The sequence below is a fragment of the Eucyclogobius newberryi genome, unplaced genomic scaffold (assembly GCF_026437365.1).
Source record: "Eucyclogobius newberryi isolate DKJ021-1_F unplaced genomic scaffold, fEucNew1.0.hap1 SCAF_12, whole genome shotgun sequence".
Lineage (NCBI taxonomy): Eukaryota > Metazoa > Chordata > Actinopteri > Gobiiformes > Gobiidae > Eucyclogobius > Eucyclogobius newberryi.
The window spans coordinates 13,978,968-14,000,495 of record NW_027315746.1 but is presented as its reverse complement, the minus strand read 5'-3'; the positions used below and the strand labels follow the sequence as shown (position 1 = coordinate 14,000,495).

Sequence of the window (21,528 nt, the reverse complement as noted above, 5' to 3'; positions counted from 1 at the left end):
CCTAGTGTGATGTCATCAATTACAAACAAGAAGTCAAATGATAAATCTAAACATTTTTTAATAATACATTTTTAATATTTTTTAGCAAAATTCAAAACATATTTATTTTAACTGCATTTAAGTTCAATGAGTCGCCCAACCTGTCATAGACACTTTAAGTAGCCAAAAGATTCACTTGTATTTTAAGAGATAGATTTTAAAGCATGTTGCCATTAATGATATGAGAGGATCTTTTACCAGAGAAGTGCACCTTTAATGATGGTGGTGGGGGGGAAATAACACAAATAAAAACTACTTTGCATATATAATTTACTTGGTGTAATCTAGGAGTGATTACACCAAGTAAATTCTACAATGGCTCCAGGAGTGATCCATTATAGAAACAGATTCAGTTGTAGTCGTCTGGACAACAACTGAATCTTTTAACTATATAATTACTGATCACCCAAATCCTAATATTTTAAAGTGCATATTACAGGTTGGACTACTCTTTTCAGTTCTACAAAGGAAATATGATTTAATTTAAGATTTTACTGCAAGATTTTCTCCAGTTTTGCAATTTTAATGATGTTTATATTGTCACTTCCTGGTTTGACATGGTCAGCAAATACGACATAGACAGACGGTTACTTAGCAACCAGATTGTAGATGATGATTTGCCAAATAATAACACGATAACATGTTTATTCTGTTGAATGATTGTATAAACTTTCAGAAAAAAATGTAAATTGTGTGCAAATTCTTTCTGCCTTTTTGATGGATTTGCGCTTTTTGATGACATCACAGAGGTGCAGGTGTTCTGTTGTTCTGTTCTTTTATTTGTATTTTCTTTTCACCAACTGCATCTCACAAATATTTGCCACAGGGACAAACCCACCAAAATAAGTCATAATTAAAAAAAAAACATTAACATGAGAACCTGTCATATGGGCTACAAAATAACAGTGAATTATGATGTATTTTAACACAATCTAAATCAATTCCAATAACTTTCATTTTTACATGGGTATGTTTACTGATTTAGAAGGGAGTAATACTGGTGATGAAGTGAATTACTCTTCAGAATCATAAGTACGTTTTGTATTGCCAGCACAGTGCATGAAGTTGTGCTTGGGGTATTTATTCTTCTTATGATATTTAGCTTTGTAACCACAATGCACATGGAATCAACACACAATAACATGACTGTATGCCTCATTCGGTGCTGAAATGAAATGCCATGTGCGTTGAACATTTTTGCCCCATGTGTTTGCTCTGCATCATGGTGCAGACTCATGGTGGTTTTGGCAGGACGGCACGGGAGACAATCGAGAGTTTAAATGACTGTTCACTGGACAGAAACGGCACCAAAACTGGGCTCCATCTGCTGCATTGGAGAAACTAATGTGTCACTACCTACAGTTTAGGACGAGAGTGTTTTCTAGTATCACCCATTGTTCATCTTTTTATTGTTGTGTTTGTTTTCCTTTGACTTTTGGAAGAGCTTGAAGTGCATATGACAGGTTAGACTATACATTTTACGAAAACACTGTTAAGGTCATTATATTTAAGATTTTGCCCCAGTTTGGACATTTTTCAGGTTCAGAATTGAAATTCCATAACTGTTACCAATCAATCATGTTGTAAACTAAGACAAAACTCTTCTAATGCCACATAACTAATTATTTGAGAAAGAAAGAAAACGTTTATTTTGTTGCATCAATGTTCAGAAAAAGATGTGTCTTGTGTGCAAATTGTACCAAACTTTTGTAGAGAATCCTGAGATTATTTTACTTTCCTCCGCAAACTATTTGTATAAAACGGTAATTCATGTTTAATAATTAATTAATTCATTAACAAGTATTAATTCACAAAATCAAGTAAACAGACTATCATTAAAATCTGGCATATCATACCAAAGTATGCAGTGATTTGAATCAGTTCTTATTGACTTTAAAAATTATTATTCAGGACATCTCTTGTCAGCTACAAGTCCCAGACAAGCTTAAACTTTGTCAACATGATTTGTTTTCTTCTAAGGACAGAAAAAATACTAGATATTGGCAGATCCAAATCTAAATGCAATAATATGTCTGACATTTTTAGATTGTTTGTTTAAAACATTATGAAAAACGTGAATAAGTTCAGAAAGAAGCCTTATTATTTCAGATCACAACACCATGAACTGTGGACTTCATGAAAGTATTATTTGAGAAATGAAAGAATGCATGATTATTCATTGAACTACATATTGAGTCTTAAACAGTCTCAAAAACTACAATCCCACGCGCCTCTCCATCCGTGTCACGTGACCGCTGTGTCACGTGGGCGGGGCTTAACAGTCTGCACACTGCATGATCTACTGTATTATACAGACTGAAGCAACTCGAAAACAGCAGAACGAGGTTAGCAATAACTTAAACACACTTCTACCTGTCAAAGACAACTAAAATGCAACGATTTTCAATGTCCGTGTTTAGTTTATGATCCTTTGCACGTTGTAATCATGGCTTCCGCTTGTTTGTCCTGTTGAATCCTCCTCGTAGTTAACTTATTATCCATTGGGATCTAGACTTTGCAAACTGTCACTGCACCACCTCCATGTTTCAGGCTATTTTGATTTTCATCTTATGTTTACCTGTTCAAATGCATTGGACTGGCAGCATGGTTTGTTTTAGTTGGACAGACTGTTTCTCTTGTAGTCCAAAGTTCCCTTTCTTTTTTTATGTCAATGTTAAACTAACAATAAAAACAAATCAATCAACAGTTGCAGTAGTTTCTAGAAACTACCAACTGCCATTACTACTAAATGTAAACTGTTTCTGCTGCTATTACAACATAAACTTTGTTTCGTTTTTGTTGCCACCAAAACCAGTGCAACAACAACAACAAATATAGCCGCAAGCGGCAATGATCGGCCCTCGCCACGCCGCCGCCACGCCGCAAGAGGAGGGGGCGCTAACGCGCCCCAATTGTCCTTTTATTACATCTACTGCTGAATCTGTGACGCTGTCACATCTTCTCCCCTTTGTTTTACCATCAAAAAGACATTTTATTTTGAATTCTTGGCAAAATGTGCGGCTTTGCCGCACAGACACCGTGACTCTTAGAATAAAAATGTGGATAACTTTTGATGGTCCACCCCTGAAGATGAGTCTCACCAAATTTCAGGTTAATAGGGCTAACGCCCTAAGAGGAGTTCGTGAAAGTCTAAAGTGTAAACATGTTCTGGCGATTTCCCCATTTGAATAACATGGAAGGTTTCGGTCATCGTTACGGCAACGCCATAACAATTATGACATGGGTCTCATTGACTTTTTTGATGAAGATGCCAAAATTGAGTTGTGTGTCAAATTTCATATAATTTCGCAAAACTAAATATTTAACCTCCATATAAAATCTGTAGGGGGCGCTGTGGCTCCAAATGAATTTATTTCACTTCAAGTAGGTTTAGGGCAAAGAGTTTAACAACTGATTCTAATTTGATGCAATTCGGACTTTATCTGCGCAAACGGCAGAAATGTTAAATTTGGGAGATTTCTGAAATTCTTGCTACAGTTTGCGGCTTCGCCGCACAGAGACCGTGAGAGGTATCAATGTAATTTGGATAACTTTTGATGTCCCACTCCTCAGTAGCATTTTCACCAAATTTCAGCTTTTTAGGGCCAACGCCCTGGGAGGAGTTCGTAAAAGTACGACGTTTGAAAAAACTCCGAAGTCATGTTTAGCCATTTTTGAAGCAATATGGCCGACATTTGGTTGGGCGGACGGCGTTGCCGTAATAATATTTTTTACTTCTCTTGTCACCATCTACCTCTGCGCCAAATTTCATGATTCTACGATCAGATTTTTTTTGGGTCATTTCCCATCTCTCAATGCATTTTTGGTACATTTGGGGGCGCTGACGCGCCAATTTTTTTAATTTTAGAAAAAGGAAATAGCCAGAATGTAGAGAGGCACGATTTTTAGAGGTGTGCTAATTTTTGTGACTTCTCGTCAATGTTCACTGGGTGAAAAATAGGGGGGTTGGTCCCGAGAAGAAGAAGAAAGAAAGAAAGAAAGAATAATATTCCGATGCGAAAACAATGTTTCCCATTTTTCAAATATCATGAACTATACATTTTCGGAAAGCGCTCGCGCTTTCCTACCTCATGGTGTGGGTCCCTGGTCACTGACGGGTACTTTCGTTAATTTTGAGTGGGCTCCGCCCACTTTGTGTTTTTGGCCCTCTATACAGTAATAATGTTCAATTTTTGCATTACATGCTTATATGCACGGAACATGCAAGAGATGGGGAACGTATTCGTGAGGTACTTAGCGCAAATGAGTGCTTTATATGGGCGGTCGTCATCCCAATTTAAAGTGCTCGTTTAGTGCGTACTTTTGCACGGGCTTCGCCCGTTTACAACGGTAAAGTTCCATTTTCCTACTACTAATTAGTATGCACGGGGCGTGCGTGAGTGAAGGAGTGCGTTAGTGAGTGTTTGGAAGTGGGCGAGCGCTTCGCGCTCGATTTCGTGCGCACTACGTGCGCACTTTCGCAGCCGTGCTTCGCACGGCCTTACGAGATTAATAGGCCTCTCGCCAGCTTGTGGCGCTCGGGCCTAATTACTGACACTATTATTGATATCTACTACACTGACACTGTTTATGGGGGTTTTCACAGCACATTTCCAATTCTATTCTATTCAAGGCTATTTCACACATCGGAATTATAACAAAAATACTCCTCTAACACAGAATAATGTATTAAGTAGTACAATGTGGTCTTATACTAGTTGTGATATAATTAGACTATAATATTCTAAAAGAAATCAAAAGAGGTCCAATTTGTCCCATTTATGTTATTAATACATTTTTTTCCTGAGTTATTGCTTTGTTTGATTTTTTGACCACCAAACGTTGTATTGTCTGTTTTCAGGCCTCACCCTGAACACTCATCATGTCTAACTTGAGCGGTAAAGTCCAGACCGTCCTTGGACCCGTGGACCCGGAGACATTGGGGCGCACGATGACCCACGAACACCTGACCATGACGTTCGACTGCTGCTTCTTCCCCCCGGCTCCGGGGGACGAGGCCGTGGCCGCGGACCCCTTTCAAATGCGGCACATGCACTGGCTCAGGCAAAACCCCTACAGCTGCCACGAGAACCTGCTGCTCCAACAAGAGACCGAGGCCGTGCGGGATGAGCTGCGGGTCTACAAGCAAGCCGGGGGGGGCGCTATGGTGGAGAACACGACCACAGGGATAGACCGAGATCTACCCACCCTGAAACAGCTGGCCCAGGACACGGGGGTCCATATCGTGGCAGGGGCGGGTTACTATGTGGACTGCACTCACTCAGCGGCGACCAGGAGCATGACTGTGGAGCAGGTGTGCTTTGGAACACTGTCGCTTCTTTAACTTTGGCGTAGAATCGCTCTTGTGATTACTCTTGACTTAATGGGCACTGTTGTTTAGTCTGCTTCTTCTTTCTAATAGTGTTGCCGCGATACAGAAATGTCAAACTCAATTTTGTTATTAAGGAACGCGCTCGATTAGAGGTGGGCAATATATTGACATTTAGATAATGCTGTTTTGAAGATAACAATGTGAATGTTAAGACCATGTGGAAACAAAGACTGATACTAAAGGCTAATACTGCTGTCTTTTTGTTACCACGTGGTCTTAAACTAGTTCAAGATCAGTGTTTTTTCCCACCCGTTGTGGTATTGAAATTGGTATCGAGGTTTTATGGTGGGGGATATTGATTAATATCTCAATTTAATTTTGAGTACCGTATTTTCCGGAGTATAAGTCGCACCAGCCTAAAAATGCTTAATAGAGAAGAAACAAACATATATAAGTTGCACTGGAGTATGAAATGCGGTTGCAAGTGTGAAAATGACAAACAATATCACATATAAGTCGCTCCGAAGTATAAGTATACAAGTATAAATATAAGTATAAGTCGTACTCCGGCCAAAACTATGAAAAAAGTGTCTTATAGTCCAGAAAATACGGTATCTTGAATACCAGAATAGTCTGACGATATGTCAATCCAACAGAAATGTGTTAAAACATGTCTTTAAATGCATTAATTGAGGTTTAATTATAAGACAAATATGACGTCTATTTCAAATTAATCATAAAAGAGCAGAGAATATCACTTTAAAAACCCTGATTTGAAAGTTTATGGAGCATTTTTTTACATAAACGATTGACTTAAACTAGTTCAAGATCATTTAGGAACATGTTTAAAATATGAACTTTAAAAAAACACTAAAACAAAATGGTGATTAGGTATTTTCCCCACATTTTACAACCATATTTGTTCAAATGTTATATGTAAGAAGTTAAAAAACAGCACATTTTGTATCTTACATTACGTGCATTTGAATCTTATCTAAACTGCTTTGCTCACGCTCCACTTGTAATGTGATTTCCTGTAACCGCCGCGTTCAAATGCATCCCGTCGTTGAGATACACACGTCAAACCAATCCGAAACAAATTAATCTCCCATCATGTTTCTAAGTGACCCCGAACGCTCCGCCGTCTCACGCCTGTTCGTCCCGTCACTTTCCCGACAGCTTACGGACGTGATCGTGAGTGAAGTGCTGAGCGGAGCGGACGGCACGGAGATCCGCTGCGGCGTGATCGGGGAGATCGGCACCGGCTGGCCCATCACCGACAGCGAGACCAGGGTCCTGAGAGCCACCGCCCACGCTCAGACCCGACTGGGCTGCCCCGTCATCATACACCCCGGGCGACACCCCGCCGCCCCCGCCGAGGTGGTCCGCATCCTGCAAGAAGCCGGGGGCGACGTCGGGAAAACGGTCATGTCGCATCTGGACAGGTGAAAAAAAAGCACTGGTCATGATGGTTTTACTGGTCCTTTACTGGCTTTTACAAACGTCACGGGTTTCAGCTTCATGTCATAAACACTTTACAGACTTTACACCGTTCAAAAGATCAGATATTGTCTCTTAAATTCTTAATTGCGATGAAATCAGTCGATCAGATGAAATAAGTCGCAAAGTAATCTCAAATAACTGCAAACTCGTATAGTCTCTTATAACTTCCGTTTTTGTTTTAGATTGTACATCATTCTAAATATTAATACATCGGCAATTAAAGTCACTCCCAGACACGCCTAATAACGACATTTGCTAATCATTTGTATTGACTTTAACATGAACAACATTTAGCGCTTGCCACAAGTCATTAAAGTGCACTATGTAACTTCTCTGGTGAAGTGTCCACCTACTTGTTATCTCCATGTTATTTAAACTTGTCTGTTTCCATGGAGACAAACGATGATGCCAGATCTGTGGAGAGGTGAGCCTGACCAAAGTAAGAATGGCTGTTTCAAGGTATTTTTGATCAATAAAAACACTTTTATTTGAATTAATACAGTTATATTTTTAGAGAATTCAGATTTAATACTTGTATAACTGCTTTCCCTTTAATAGTTTTATCATTTATTTGTTTATTGACTTTTATTTACTCCAGAAAGTCTCTTTTACCTGTGTCTCCTGGCCCCAGAGGAGATCCCATTGTCATTAAGGACACTTCTTGACTCTGTCTGTTTTGTAATATTAAAAGAAGCTGTTGGAGCATTCACACTTGCCACAATTTGGTCCTGTTTTGAGCCCAGTTTAGTTCAGTTTATGGACATTTTCTAGTCCTGTTTAAGTTCCAGGTTTTGTCCCGGTGTAGTCCCTGTTTTCATGTGGTCTGTGTGAACGCACCTTTATGTGAATCAACAACTAAAATAACCATTGATACTTTTTCACTCCAAACTACTTTTAAATATGTTTGTTTTTAGCATAAACATACATTTTAATGCCTTATGTATGATCTTTTAAGCTAACTACCCTCTGAAATCTCAACAGTGTCTTATAATAAGTGTCCGGGCTGACTTCCCGCACAATACAAGGTCCAAATCACAAGGTTAATGGTTAAATTACCCTGGCTGGACTTGTCCCTGATCCCGAGCACTTGCCTGTGTTTCGGTGTCAGCGGTGTTATAAAGTGGACTCGGGTCTGGTCCGCGCCAGAGTCGGCCGGGACGGTGCCCGGGCCCCTGTGACCCCCGCAAGGCTAAGTGGTGAAGATGAATGGACTGATGTTTGATGGATGGGTTTATTACTGCACAGTTGACCCTTGTATTTCTCGCTCACTCATTGATGGGACATTCACTGCGTCATACTGTCCGTCTGCATCTCACCCAGTCCAACTTTCAGTCACTGTGAAGTCTCATGTTTAGCTTCCTTTGTGTTGCATGTATAGGATCAGAATGATTAAGTATCCAGAGAAACCCATGTCCAATAAGACGATGTGTAGTGATGATTTCTGCCCAAATTCAAATCATTAGAATTGACTGCAAACTCATCCACAAATTGATATACTGCAAACTGAATAAGAGCAGTGTAGTCTCATTTATTTCTAAAAACGTGGTTGTCCCAAACAAAATACTGGCCTGTGCTGTAGCGATAGTCGATGCACAAAAAAAGTGCAATTATCCATTTATAAGGTTGTTTAGGCGGATCAAAAGGTTAAAATCACATCATTCCTTCTCTTCAATGATTAAACAACTGTTAATCTTCTGTTACTTATGCAACATTTTGTCAAATATTCTTTAAAGGACAAAAAAAGATATAAAAAGGTACAGACGGTCAACAAGGTATAGAATTATTACTACAGTTGCTCTCTTCCATTTTATATCGTAATACCCTAAATTTAAAATGGTCCTAATACTGATATAAGCTTTAAGATGTTTTCTTTTTCTTCTCTTGTGCAGGACTATATTTGATGAAGGAGAGCTGCTGGAGTTTGCCCAGTTGGGGAGTTACCTGGAGTATGATCTGTTCGGTACAGAGATGCTGACCTATCCCTACAACACGGACGTGGACATGCCCAGTGACAGCCAGCGAGTCAAGACGTGAGTGTGGAGAACAGTGGAGGGCAATGATTTACAATTGACAGAATTATTTATTTTTGCAGTCCATTATGTCTATTGTACATTTAGAGTGTGTTTCTTTTGAAAATCTGTACTTATTAGGCCCGAGCGCCACAAGCTGGCGAGAGGCCTATTAATCTCGTAAGGCCGTGCGAAGCACGGCTGCGAAAGTGCGCACGTAGTGCGCACAAAATCGAGCGCGAAGCGCTCGCCCACTTCCAAACACTCACTAACGCACTCCTCCACTCATGCACGCCCCGTGCATACTAATTAGTTGTAGGAAAATGGAACATTACCGTTGTAAACGGGCGAAGCCCGTGCAAAAGTTCGCACTAAACGAGCACTTTACATTGGGATCCCCATATAAAGCACTCATTTGCGCTAAGTAGCTCACGAATACGTTCCCCATCTCTTGCATGTTCCGTGCATATAAGCATGTAAGGCAAAAATTGAACATTATTACTGTATAGAGGGCCAAAAACACAAAGTGGGCGGAGCCCACTCAAAATTATCGAAAGTACCCGTCAGTGACCAGGGACCCACACCATGAGGTAGGAAAGCGCGAGCGCTTTCCGAAAATGTATAGTTTATGATATTTGAAAAATGGGAAACATTGTTTTCGCATCGGAATATTATTCTTTCTTTCTTTCTTCTTCTTCTCGGGACCAACCCCCCTATTTTTCACCCAGTGAACATTGACGAAAAGTCACAAAAATTTGCACGCCTCTAAAAATCGTGCCTCTCTACATTCTGGCTATTTCCCTTTTCTAAAATTAAAAAAATTGGCGCGTCAGCGCCCCCAAATGTACCAAAAATGCATTGAGAGATGGGAAATGACCCAAAAAAAATCTGATCGTAGAATCATGAAATTTGGCGCAGAGGTAGATGGTGACAAGAGAAGTAAAAAATATTATTACGGCAACGCCGTCCGCCCAACCAAATGTCGGCCATATTGCTTCAAAAATGGCTAAACATGACTTCGGAGTTTTTCCAAACGTCGTACTTTTACGAACTCCTCCCAGGGCGTTGGCCCTAAAAAGCTGAAATTTGGTGAAAATGCTACTGAGGAGTGGGACATCAAAAGTTATCCAAATTACATTGATACCTCTCACGGTCTCTGTGCGGCGAAGCCGCAAACTGTAGCTAGAATTTCAGAAATCTCCCATATTTAAAATTTCTGCCGTTTGCGCAGATAAAGTCCGAATTGCGTCAAATTAGAATCAGTTGTTAAACTCTTTGCCCTAAACCTACTTGAAGTGAAATAAATTCATTTGGCGCCACAGCGCCCCCTACAGATTTTATATGGAGGTTAAATGTTTAGTTTTGCGAAATTATATGAAATTTGACACACAACTCAATTTTAGCATCCCCATCAAAAAAGTCAATGACTCATGTCATAATTGTTATGGCGTTGCCGTAACGATGACCGAAACCTTTCATGTTATTCCAATGGGGAAATCGCCAGAACATGTTTACACTTTAGACTTTCACAAACTCCTCCCAGGGCGTCAGCCCTATTAACCTGAAATTTGGTGAGACTCATCTTCAAGACCATCAAAAGTTATCCACATTTTCATTCAAAGAGTCACGGTGTCTGTGCGGCAAAGCCGCACATTTTGCCAAGAATTCAAAATAAAATTGCTTTTTGATGGTAAAACAAAGGGGAGAAGATGTGACAGCGTCACAGATTCAGCAGTAGGCGTAATAAAAGGACAATTGGGGCGCGTTAGCGCCCCCTCCTCTTGCGGCGTGGCGGCGGTGTGGCGGCGGCGTGGCGGCGGCGTGGCGAGGGCCGATCATTGCCGCTTGCGGCTATATTTTATTATTATTTTGACATTTTGAGTTAATAAGGCCACCGTCTTTGTTATTCAAAGGTCTTTTTGTATGTGTTTTTGAGTTTGTATAGTCCAGATAACGATTATAATTATCAAAATGCGACTACAATTATCGTTATTTTTTGTGAACTTGTCACGATTAGTTAAGTAATTGTTAATATTCCCATTGTTGAAGCGCTACCTTCAACCAAGACAATTTGAGGACAAATATTTTTTTCAGATGGTTTGCAAAAATAGTTGATTATTCTTATCATGAGAAGTTAAAAAAAATGTATTCTTGTTTTTTTAATATCAATTATTGCCAGTATCGCACACTTCTGAAAGATACAATGTAAAATGAGGCAGTGCATGAAGTATAATGAAGTCCCTGCTCCTCCAAATACAAGATCAAAACATTTTCCATCCCCATTTCATTAATAACTCTCTTAACACATTTCTGCCACGATGGCGAAGCCCCCTGAGGAACGATGAGTACGCCCTTCAGTTTTATAATAGAAACTAAGAGGCATTTGTCTCCCGAACCGTACGAAATGAGTGATGAACGTCATTATTCACCTGTACAGACGGATTCTAAAGGCTCACTGGTGTTTGTGGGCCATTCATCATGAAGATGCTTAGCTGGTGAACGTAAACACGATCCTTAAGACACTGTTCAATGTAAATAATAAGAGAAAACTATGCCTTGGAAATGTATTTAAATATATGTCTGAATTGAACTAGATTGAATATAAATAGATATTAGCTTGGTAAAAAGACAAAACAAACCAGAATACTAAATCCATTATTGAAAAACTACATACTCATTTGTACAATTTAAAATTACAGAAAGGCAAAAAATATTATTATTACCATTATTGTGTGTTAAAAATGACATTCTATTGTATGAAAGAATAGGTTTTGTTGTCGTTATTGTGGTATAGAATTTGAGCCTTTCCCTTAGTTTTGTCATTTGTAAAAACACGTGAACACGTGCAATACTTGACTGACTTAATCATGTGCAATTACTGTCATATTCAAAAGCAATTAAGGCCATATTCAGGGGCATATAACTGATGTAAATAAGAGTGTTTACTTACCATTAGTATTAGTATTATTTAGTCTTATGCTAGCTATTTTTACTTTACTTTATTATTATTTACTTTATTTATTTTATTTTTATGTTTTATTTTATTTTAATTTTATTTTCCTCCATTCCCTATTAATATTATGAGAGGAGTTTTATTAATAAGAGTTTTGTTTTGTTTTGTTTATAAGAGTTCTTCTATTAAGAGTGTTTTTTTCAAACTTCCTATAAGTTATCTGTCCTTTTCCTCTGTATCTACTGCGTTGTAACACCGACGTTTCCCCATGTGTGGACATTAAAGGATTATCTTATTTTATCTTAATTTAGAAAGTTAAGTTTCATGATAACACCAGTAGCGGAGAATTAAGTAAAAATAAACGTCTTGTTTTCAATTGTACTGCAGATGTTAGTACAAGGTAATATTAAGTTTAACCTCCCATGACGCCTGAGAAAATTGTCGTCTTTTGATCAAATCTGAAACGCTTATTTAATTTTTTTCTTTTTATGTTTTAAATGAGTTACTAATTGTGATTTATTGCGTTTAGTCTGGCGTTTCTGGTGAAAGAGGGCTATGAAGACAAGATCCTGGTGGCTCATGACATCCACACCAAAAACCGCCTCACAAAGTTCGGGGGTCACGGTTACTCCCACATCCTGAAAAACATCGTACCAAAGATGTTAACCAGAGGCATCGGCCAGCGCCAAGTGGACAAGATCCTCATCGACAATCCAAAGCACTGGCTCACATTTAAATGAATTTATTTGAATGTGCAGTGCAGTGATTAATCGACTAAAAAGCGGTGGCAGAAGCTCAAATTTGATGAGGATCTTGCACAAAACCAACTCGAAATTCACTTTAAAACCTTCAGCGAACTCAATCATGTGTATTCTCCTTTCTGCTGTGATCAATGTAAATCTGAAAATAAAGTCAACTAACTAAACTTTGGTTCACTAAGACACTCTTGATTGATTGATCGACTAAATAGCAATGGCAGAAGCTCAAAATTGATGAGGATCTTGCGCAAAACCAACTAGTTAACGGCATCTTTGAGTGGAAAAGCAGGTTGAACTTTAAAACCTTCAGCGAACTCAATAATGTGTATTCTCCTTTCTACAGTGTCTATCAATGTAAATCTAAAAATAAAGACAACTAACTAAACTTCGTTCACTAAGACACTACTGACTGATTGATCGACTAAAGAACAGCTGAATCTGTTGCCCAAGAACACAACAGACACATAAGTCATCATTAAGTTAGATAAGTATAATGTACACCTGCAAATACCCCGTTATAAGACTTTTGACTCATTTGTTTATCATTTATACTTCTACAGCAAAGGGATCTGAACCACTGGAGGCATTTTTAAACTCGTATCATTGGAGTTGCATGTCACAATCGACTTTGCACTTTCAATGTCACGTCACGTCTGTCCGTTCAAACTTTAGCGCGTCACTCGTGCAAACGCCGGAGTGGAATAATGAGCCTTGTTTGCGATCAGTATTCCGCTCTCAACGCGGCGGCGATGGTGTTGGATGAGTCGTCCCGTTGCCCCTCAGTGGGAGTCTGGGTGTCTACGGGAGCCCGAGTGGTCCAAATGAAGGACAAGCTCTCCTCTCATCTGGGGAACAGGTGGCCTCACAGGGTGACATCTCCACATGATCTATGGCTCCATCACCACGCCCGACTGCACCATATATAACTTTGATTCATTTCCTCGCGCCGAGAGAAAGACAAGACAAGGGATTTTTTTTTTGATTTACATATATTTGACATATTGACGCTCGTCTGGTGAACAGTGACGGGTTCGGGTCGGCCATATCGGAACGTTGAGTAACCAGTGGACCAATTGTTGTGCAGAGGGTGACAACAAGTTACAGTGATTGTTAGTCACAGTTAGGGATGTACAGGATATTGCAGGTTTGTCATAACACTGGTGATGGTACAAAAAAATAACGTTATCTCTGTTATATAGCGCCTCGAGTGTGAAGGTTTAGTCACAAACATAAATGCAGAATCGAAAAATGATAGATATTAACACTTTGGGCTGTAATAATAGTAAATTCCCAAGTTTGCAAGGATAAAGGTAATTCTCTCCACAAACAACAACATATCCCGTCTATGTGGGGTTTATTATTTAGCATAAAACATGTTCTGAAATGCATGTCATTCTTATACAAGTAGTTTTGTTTGCAGTTTCGTATTTCAGTATCGAATCGTAACGCTCCTCGTCAGTTTAAAATGTGCTCTGAACCTCTATTTTAAAACATATTGTAAATCTAAAGGTAATCACTCAGTTAATTTACATTTGATTGCAATGTCTCATACCAAGACCTCTATATGTATATCCTACGTTGCATTAACATTGTGCAGGAGTAGTCACAGTGCTTCAATAACTTCAGAATGGTCGTTTACATGTGATTTGTGCTGAATGTGTTTGAGTTGTTTAATATCGTCTACAATCATGCACTGATAGACCTGGAAACATTCACTCTTAATGTAACAACAATTGACTATTTTGTTGAATAAAGCACATTTATGGACAACCACATTGCGAATGGACTTATGAGTGATGTGAATACCGTATACTTCGGTCAGTACACCCATATACTGTATATGTTAGCACAGCAGCATTACTTCATGTGGTGAACACAATAAGACATCGATTCCAGTCCCAGTCCAGTATAAGCCACATTTGCAAATGATTATTTATATAGTCTGTAGATAGTTCTTTTTGCAGCATCATCTTTCTGGACCATTTTTCTGAAACATTTAACCCCACCTACATCATAATCCAAATGAAGTGGGCACTGAAAGCAAAAGTCCCGCCCATTTCAGTCCGCGTACAGCATGAAGCCAGAAAAAGTGCTGTACTTGTTGTTGTTGCCCCCGTGCGCTTTTCCTCCGTCCAGTTTGATGTAAATCTCATCTCCAGGCTCTAGATGTAAGACCACGCTGTTACTGGCGTAGTCGTAGTTCTGGTCTGCGTCTTGGGCGATGGCGCTGGCTCTCACCTGTAGATAAATAGACATGGAGTGAGGATGGATAAATAACAGGTCAACTGAATCAGGACCACGGACAGCTCAGGCGCGTCAAGCTTAAAAACGTGTGAGGCGACTGTTGTTAATGCCTTTGTTAATGCCTTTGATAATGCTTTTGATAATGCTTTTGTTAATGCTACTCAGGCATCAAGACCGGGATCAAGACAGATACAGTCTTTGGTGCGATGTGGTCGTGCGTAAAATGTGCGCAAAAAGGTCAAACCCCGAATAAAGTCTAGGCTAAACAAGGCAATACATTGTAAAAATTAGATTTGTTTGGAAAAGCTGTGGCCCCTGTCCTGTTTAGATAATTATTCCTCACCTGGTTGTTCTTGCAGAGGTCAGCCCACATGCTTGTTCCATCGCCTCCTCTCATCAGCACGTGGTAAACAAAGAAGTAAATCCCGGGTATGGAGCAGGTGAATTTGCCTGTGGCGGGATCGTAATGGTTTCCCAAGTTTGTGACGACGTCGTCAAACTTGAGCACCTCGTATCCCTCGTGCTGCTTTTTAAGTCCGGCGTAGAAGGCGATCTTTGGGACGGTGTTGTACGTGGCCGCGCTTATGGCACCAGTTGGTCCGTTAACGCCTGGAGCTCCAGGAGGTCCAGGTGGTCCCGGCACGCCTCTCTCTCCAGTCGGTCCAGCGGCTCCAGGTGGTCCCGGTTCACCCACTGGACCTCTGGGGCCCACCCTCCCCACGCGCCCCGGCTCCCCCTGCGGACCCTGGATAAAGGTGGGCAGGGACTGCACCAGGCGGTTGTCTTTGATGGGACTCGTGGCTTTGGCCGTCGCCGTGGCCGCGGTGCCGTGAGAATCACAGACCATTTGACACGAGCCCAGCATCTCGTAGCGCGCGGGGGGTCCGGCCGTGTTGACCATGACCGGGATGAGAACCACCAGCACCAGCACCAGCGCCACGCCACAGACCCCTGTCGCGATCATCTGCGCTCTGCGGACTCGCGCTGATCTCCGGAGCGGGTGGTCGTCCAGCCTGCTTGAGGGGGGAATCTTGGCTCTGAGAAGAACTGGCCCCTTGTCGCGGCGTAACTTCTGGAGAAAAGACAGCCCTTTAAGTGTTTACGCGCAAAAGTCAGCATCCACAACTTTTACGCGCCACAGGTAACATCTAAATGCTCCATCGTCTCTGTTTCCACACGCTTAAAAACTCCCACGATTCAAAACAATGACAGTTGCACAAAGTGGGGTGGTTGATACGCCGTGCCACGGGAGAGAATGGGCTTGAAATTAAGCTTTACCCATTTCTATGTTTGAGCGCGATGGGAGGGGGTGATGTGATGGATGAGATACGCGTCCTTTTTTTCAATCACGCACAAACACAATGAAAAACACAAACACTGAATAGTAATTCTGATCGTTCAGAATTCAATATCCCAATGTTTTCTCAGTTTGTCTTTGCGGGGATTTTTAACGATTTATTTCCTTTTGTTTGATGCAATGTTCCTTCCCACACAAGCACCAACAGCGGCTCTCTAAAGGTCTCGCGCATAATTAAGCCCATTACCGACAAAAGCTATAGTCTTTTGGCACCTGGTCACACCTCAGTGGCTTCTTGTGTCTAATTTATCATTTGGCCAAAAATCTATAGAGCAAGTGAACGAGAGGAGGAGTCAGTAGGCGCCGGCAGTGAAGGATGACCTCACACCCAAATACTGATGAAATTACTAAATGCTCAACGGGAACAATATGGAGAATACTTTATTAATTACAAGGGTTGGAAGGGAAAAAAATAAAACATCATTACTGTAGTTAATAATGACTAAGAAAAGCCTTTGGACTGCCAAACTTTAATAAAGAAGTCCGTTTGAGTAATCAATGTCAGTGAGGATGGCACTTAAAAAGCAGGAAAGAACAGAAATAGATGAATGAATGGGAGGAAACACAGGGGTGTCTCGTTCAGGAGGTACAAATTAAATCTTTTGAAGTTTAGAAATGGTGCGTCTGGCAAACAAAATGATCAAACTTTGAGATTAATGGAAAATGCAAGAGTGGCTCGTTATTGCAATTAAACAGCATAGTGGGTGTTGCATAATAGACAGACTAATCTTTTGTTTTTCTTTCTTTGAACACTGTTACTCAAAACATTATGTGCATATAACATTAAATTAATGCTGCATCTGATGGCTGTTGGTATGACCACGAGTCAATCAAAATGAATAAATCTGGTAATTTCAACCTAAACAATGAAAGACATTTGCGCCTTGTTTTTAGATTGTCCTATTGTGATTATGGGGAGCAGTGATGAGGTGACATGAACTTTTAGAGTTTGGCAACTGTTAATCAACTGAACTAGAGACAGAATTGTGTGGAAGAATTTGCTGTTTAAATGTCAGATTGCAGATTTGTTGACCTGGTTTATGGTTAATATTGCATTAATTACTGAGCCTATCCACATGAAACAAAATACAAGCACAAGTCCAATGTCTTCCCTGTCAGCACAATGAAAAAAATAAAAATAATGATAAAAAAATAAAATAAATAAAATAAATAAAATACATAAAATACATAAAATCCTTTCCTTGAACCGACACCTTAACGTGGTGGAGGGGTTTGAGTGCCCGAATGATCCCGGGAGCTATGTTGTCGGGGGCTTCAAGCCCCTGGTAGGGTCTCCCAAGGCAAACAGGTCCTAGGTGACGGTTCAGACAAAGATCGGTTCAGAAGCCTCTTATGATGAGTTCACAAACAAGGCCGATTACGTCGCCCGGATCAGCGTCACCGGGGCCCCATCCTGGAGCCAGGCCTGGGATGGGTGCTCGATGGCGAGCGCCTGGTGGCCGGGTCTTACCCCACGGGGCCCGGCCGGGCACAGCCCGAAAGAGCGACGTGGGGCCGCCCTCCCGTGGGCCCACCACCCGCAGGAGGAGGGGCCGGTGCAGAGAAATCTGGCCGGCAGTCGACGGCAGGGGCCTCGGCGACCAGATCTCCAGACACGGAGACTAACTCTGGGGACATGGAATGTCACCTCGCTGGGGGGGAAAGAGCCTGAGCTTGTGCAGGAGGTTGAGCGATACCGACTAGGTATAGTCGGCCTAACCTCCACGCACAGTTTGGGCTCTGGAACCCATCTCCTCGAGAGGGGCTGGACGCTCCACTTCTCTGGTGTTGCCCGCGGGGAGAGGCGGCGGGCTGGTGTGGGCTTGCTTATAGCCCCTCAGCTCAGCCGCCACGTGTTGGAGTTTACCCCAGTGAACGAGAGGGTCGCGTCCCTCCGCCTTCGGGTGGGGGACAGGTCTCTCACTGTTGTGGCGGCCTACGGGCCGAACAGCAGTGCAGAGTACCCGGCCTTCTTGGAGTCCTTGGGAGGAGTACTGGACAGTGCACCATGTTCAAGCACAAGGGTGTTCATCAGTGCACATGGCACCAGGACACCCTAGGCCGGAGGTCAATGATCGACTTTGTTGTCGTGTCATCAGACCTCCGGCCGCGTGTCTTGGACACTTCGGTGAAGAGAGGGGCAGATTTGTCAACCGATCACCACCTGGTGGTGAGTTGGATCCGCTGGCGGAGGAGGAAGCCGGACAGACTTGGCAGACCCAAGCGCATTGTGAGGGTCTGTTGGGAACGTCTTGTGGAGCCCTCTGTCAGTAGGGTATTCAACTCGCACCTCTGGGAGAGCTTCTCCCATGTCCCGGGGGAGGTTGGGGACATTGAGTCCGAGTGGACCATGTTCTCTGCCTCCATTGTTGATGCGGCTGCTCGGAGCTGTGGTCGCAAGGTCTCCGGTGCCTGTCGTGGCGGCAACCCCCGAACCCGGTGGTGGACACCGGAAGTAAGGGATGCCGTCAGACTGAAGAAGGAGGCCTGTCAGGCCACTCTGGCTTATGGGTCTCCGGAGGTCATCAACAGGTATCGGCAGGCCAAGCGAGCCGCGGCTCGTGCTGTCGCAGAGGCAAAAACCTGGGCCTGGGAAGAGTTCGGGGAGGCCATGGAGGAGGACTGCACCGGTCGGCACCAAAGAAATTCTGGCAAACCGTCCGGCGCCTCAGGAGGGGGAAGCAGTGCCTCACCAACACCGTTTACGGTGCTGGTGGAGGCCTGCTGACCTCGACTGGGGATGTCGTCGGACGGTGGAAGGAATACTTTGAGGATCTTCTTAATCCCTCAGTCACGTCTTCCGAAGAGGAAGTAGAGACCGGGGACTCGGAGGCTGGCTCATCCATCACCCAAGCTGAAGTCAATGAGGTTGTTCGCAAACTCCTCGGTGGCAGGGCTCCGGGGGTGGATGAGATCCGCCCTGAGTACCTAAAGTATCTGGATGCTATAGGACTGTCTTGGTTGACACGTCTCTGCAACATCACGTGGCGGTCGGGGACCGTCCCTCTGGACTGGCAGACCGGGGTGGTGGTCCCTCTGTTCAAGAAGGGGGACCGGAGGGTGTGTTCCAACTACAGAGGGATCACACTCCTCAGCCTCCCGGGTAAGGTCTATTCCAAGCTACTGGAGAGGAGAATCCGACCGATAGTGGAACCTCAGATTCAGGAGGAGCAGAGTGGTTTTCGTCCCGGTCGTGGAACACTGGACCAGCTCTATACCCTCCATCGGGTGCTCGAGGGTTCATGGGAGTTTGCCCAACCAGTCCACATGTGCTTTGTGGATCTGGAGAAGGCTTTCGACCGTGTCCCTCAGGGTGTCCTTTGTGCTCCGGGAGTACGGGGTCCGGGGCCCTTTGCTCAGGGCTGTCCGGTCCCTGTATGACCGGAGCAGGAGCTGTGTTCGCATTGCCGGCAGTAAGTCAGACCTGTTCCCAGTGCATGTTGGACTCCGCCAGGGCTGCCCTTTGTCACCGGTTCTGCTCATCATTTTTATGGACAGAATTTCTAGGCGCAGTCAGGGGTCGGAGGGTGTCCGGTTTGGGGACCACAGGATTCCATCTCTGCTGTTTGCAGACGATGTTGTCCTGATGGCTCCATCAAACCCGGACCTGCAGCATGCACTGGGACGGTTTGCAGCCGAGTGTGATGGTTCTCGACCGGAAAAAGGTGGCTTGCCCTCTTCAGGTGGGTGGGGTGTCCTTGCCCCAAGTGGAGGAGTTCAAGTATCTCGGGGTCTTGTTCACGAGTAAGGGAAGGATGGAGCGTGAGATCGACAGGCGGATCGGTGCAGCGGCTGCAGTGATGCAGTCGCTGCATCGGACCGTTGTGGTAAAGAGGGAGCTGAGCCGAAAGGCAAAGCTCTCTATTTACCGGTCGGTCTACGTTCCTACCCTCACCTATGGTCATGAGCTTTGGGTAGTGACCGAAAGGACAAGATCGCGGATACAAGCGGTCGAAATGAGTTTCCTCCGCCGGGTGGCTGGGCGCTCCCTTAGAGATAAGGTGAGGAGCTCGGCCACACGAGGGGAGCTCGGAGTAGAGCCGCTGCTCCTCCACGTCGAGAGGAGCCAGCTGAGGTGGCTCGGGCATCTGTTCCGGATGCCTCCTGGGCGCCTCCCTCGGGAGGTGTTTCAGGCATGTCCCACCCGGAAGAGGCCCCGGGGAAGACCCAGGACACGCTGGAGAGATTATGTCTCTCGGCTGGCCTGGGAACGCCTCGGGATCCCCCCGGAGGAGTTAGAGGAAGTGTCTGGGGAGGAGGAAGTCTGGGAGTCCCTGCTCAGACTGCTGCCCCCGTGACCCGGCCCCGGATAAAGCGGCAGAAAATGGATGGATGGATGGAAAATACATAAAATAAATACCATAAAATAAATACAACAAATACAATAAATACAATATGAAAAATGTGATTGTTGTTTTAAGCCAAAAGATTAATATGACAAGTTTGAGGCGCCAGACCCAAACAAATAATGTCAACATTTGTAGATCATAATTTTAGTTATTTCTTTCAAAAACGGTGAATCAGTTACACAGGCGCTTCTCCATCTGAAATGATGATCAACATGGACGTGACCTATTGAAGCCCGTCCCGCCCACACAGAAGTGATTATGCAAAAGGGCCTAAAGCGAAACATGTGAACGTTGTATGTTTTCATGATGATGCCATGTGTTTGCAATTGTGTCATTCTCAGAGATGGTACATATTTTGTGAAAAAGAAGAGCGTACCATTGGTGGAAAGAGTGCCAAATGTGGATTTAAGTAAACGTAAAGTACACTTGTAAAATACTACTCAAAGTACTAGTTACTCTTTTATGCATTTTAGTAGCACCGTTATTTTATAAGCTACAGAAGGTGATTCATTGAACGGTTTACAGTTAAATTAAGTTGTTTTAAACCACAATCCGCATATTTGCTGAGCTCTGACCAATCAGAACAGGCGTGCTTTCGGTCTTGTGCTGTTCTATGATTTCAAATGTAATTAATAACCATCACATAATTATACAGAAAAATTCAATTACAGTAACATGAGATTTTGAATTGATTATTTTTCACCCCAAGGAATGAGAATTTGAGAAGAAAGTGCAACCATCATATACTTCACATGTTGGTTGTTATTAGCAATACACTTACTGTATTTACAGTAAATGCAGTAATACAACTAAAAGGGTTATAAGCCAGATTAGTTTTCAATTCATAATAATAGCAATGCATCTTTCTTATGTTGTATAGTGCCTTCGTGGACACTCAAATCCAAGTTATTATTATACTTTTCATTTTCAGACACCATATTTTTGCTCCTACTTGAGTGAAGGGCGGCAGACCTTTGTGAAAAA

General features: G+C 42.8%; 2 protein-coding genes across 2 annotated transcripts; one reads left to right on the top strand and one right to left on the bottom strand.

The window, feature by feature from the left end:
• The first annotated feature begins 2,311 nt into the window (after window positions 1-2,311).
• On the top strand, window positions 2,312-12,690 carry pter (phosphotriesterase related). The gene is made up of 5 exons (XM_072440877.1): window positions 2,312-2,384; window positions 4,901-5,353; window positions 6,551-6,816; window positions 8,764-8,904; window positions 12,366-12,690. The coding sequence occupies exons 2-5, from the start codon at window positions 4,922-4,924 to the stop codon at window positions 12,574-12,576; spliced, it is 1,050 nt and encodes a 349-aa protein (XP_072296978.1). The 5' UTR covers window positions 2,312-2,384; window positions 4,901-4,921; the 3' UTR covers window positions 12,577-12,690.
• Window positions 12,691-14,484: 1,794 nt separating this feature from the next.
• Window positions 14,485-16,248, bottom strand: c1ql3b (complement component 1, q subcomponent-like 3b). Its single transcript, XM_072440876.1, has 2 exons — window positions 15,182-16,248; window positions 14,485-14,832 (listed from the first exon to the last, which is right to left on the bottom strand). Exons 1-2 carry the CDS (start codon window positions 15,800-15,802, stop codon window positions 14,653-14,655), a joined length of 801 nt encoding a protein of 266 aa, XP_072296977.1. The 5' UTR covers window positions 15,803-16,248; the 3' UTR covers window positions 14,485-14,652.
• Window positions 16,249-21,528: the final 5,280 nt, after the last annotated feature.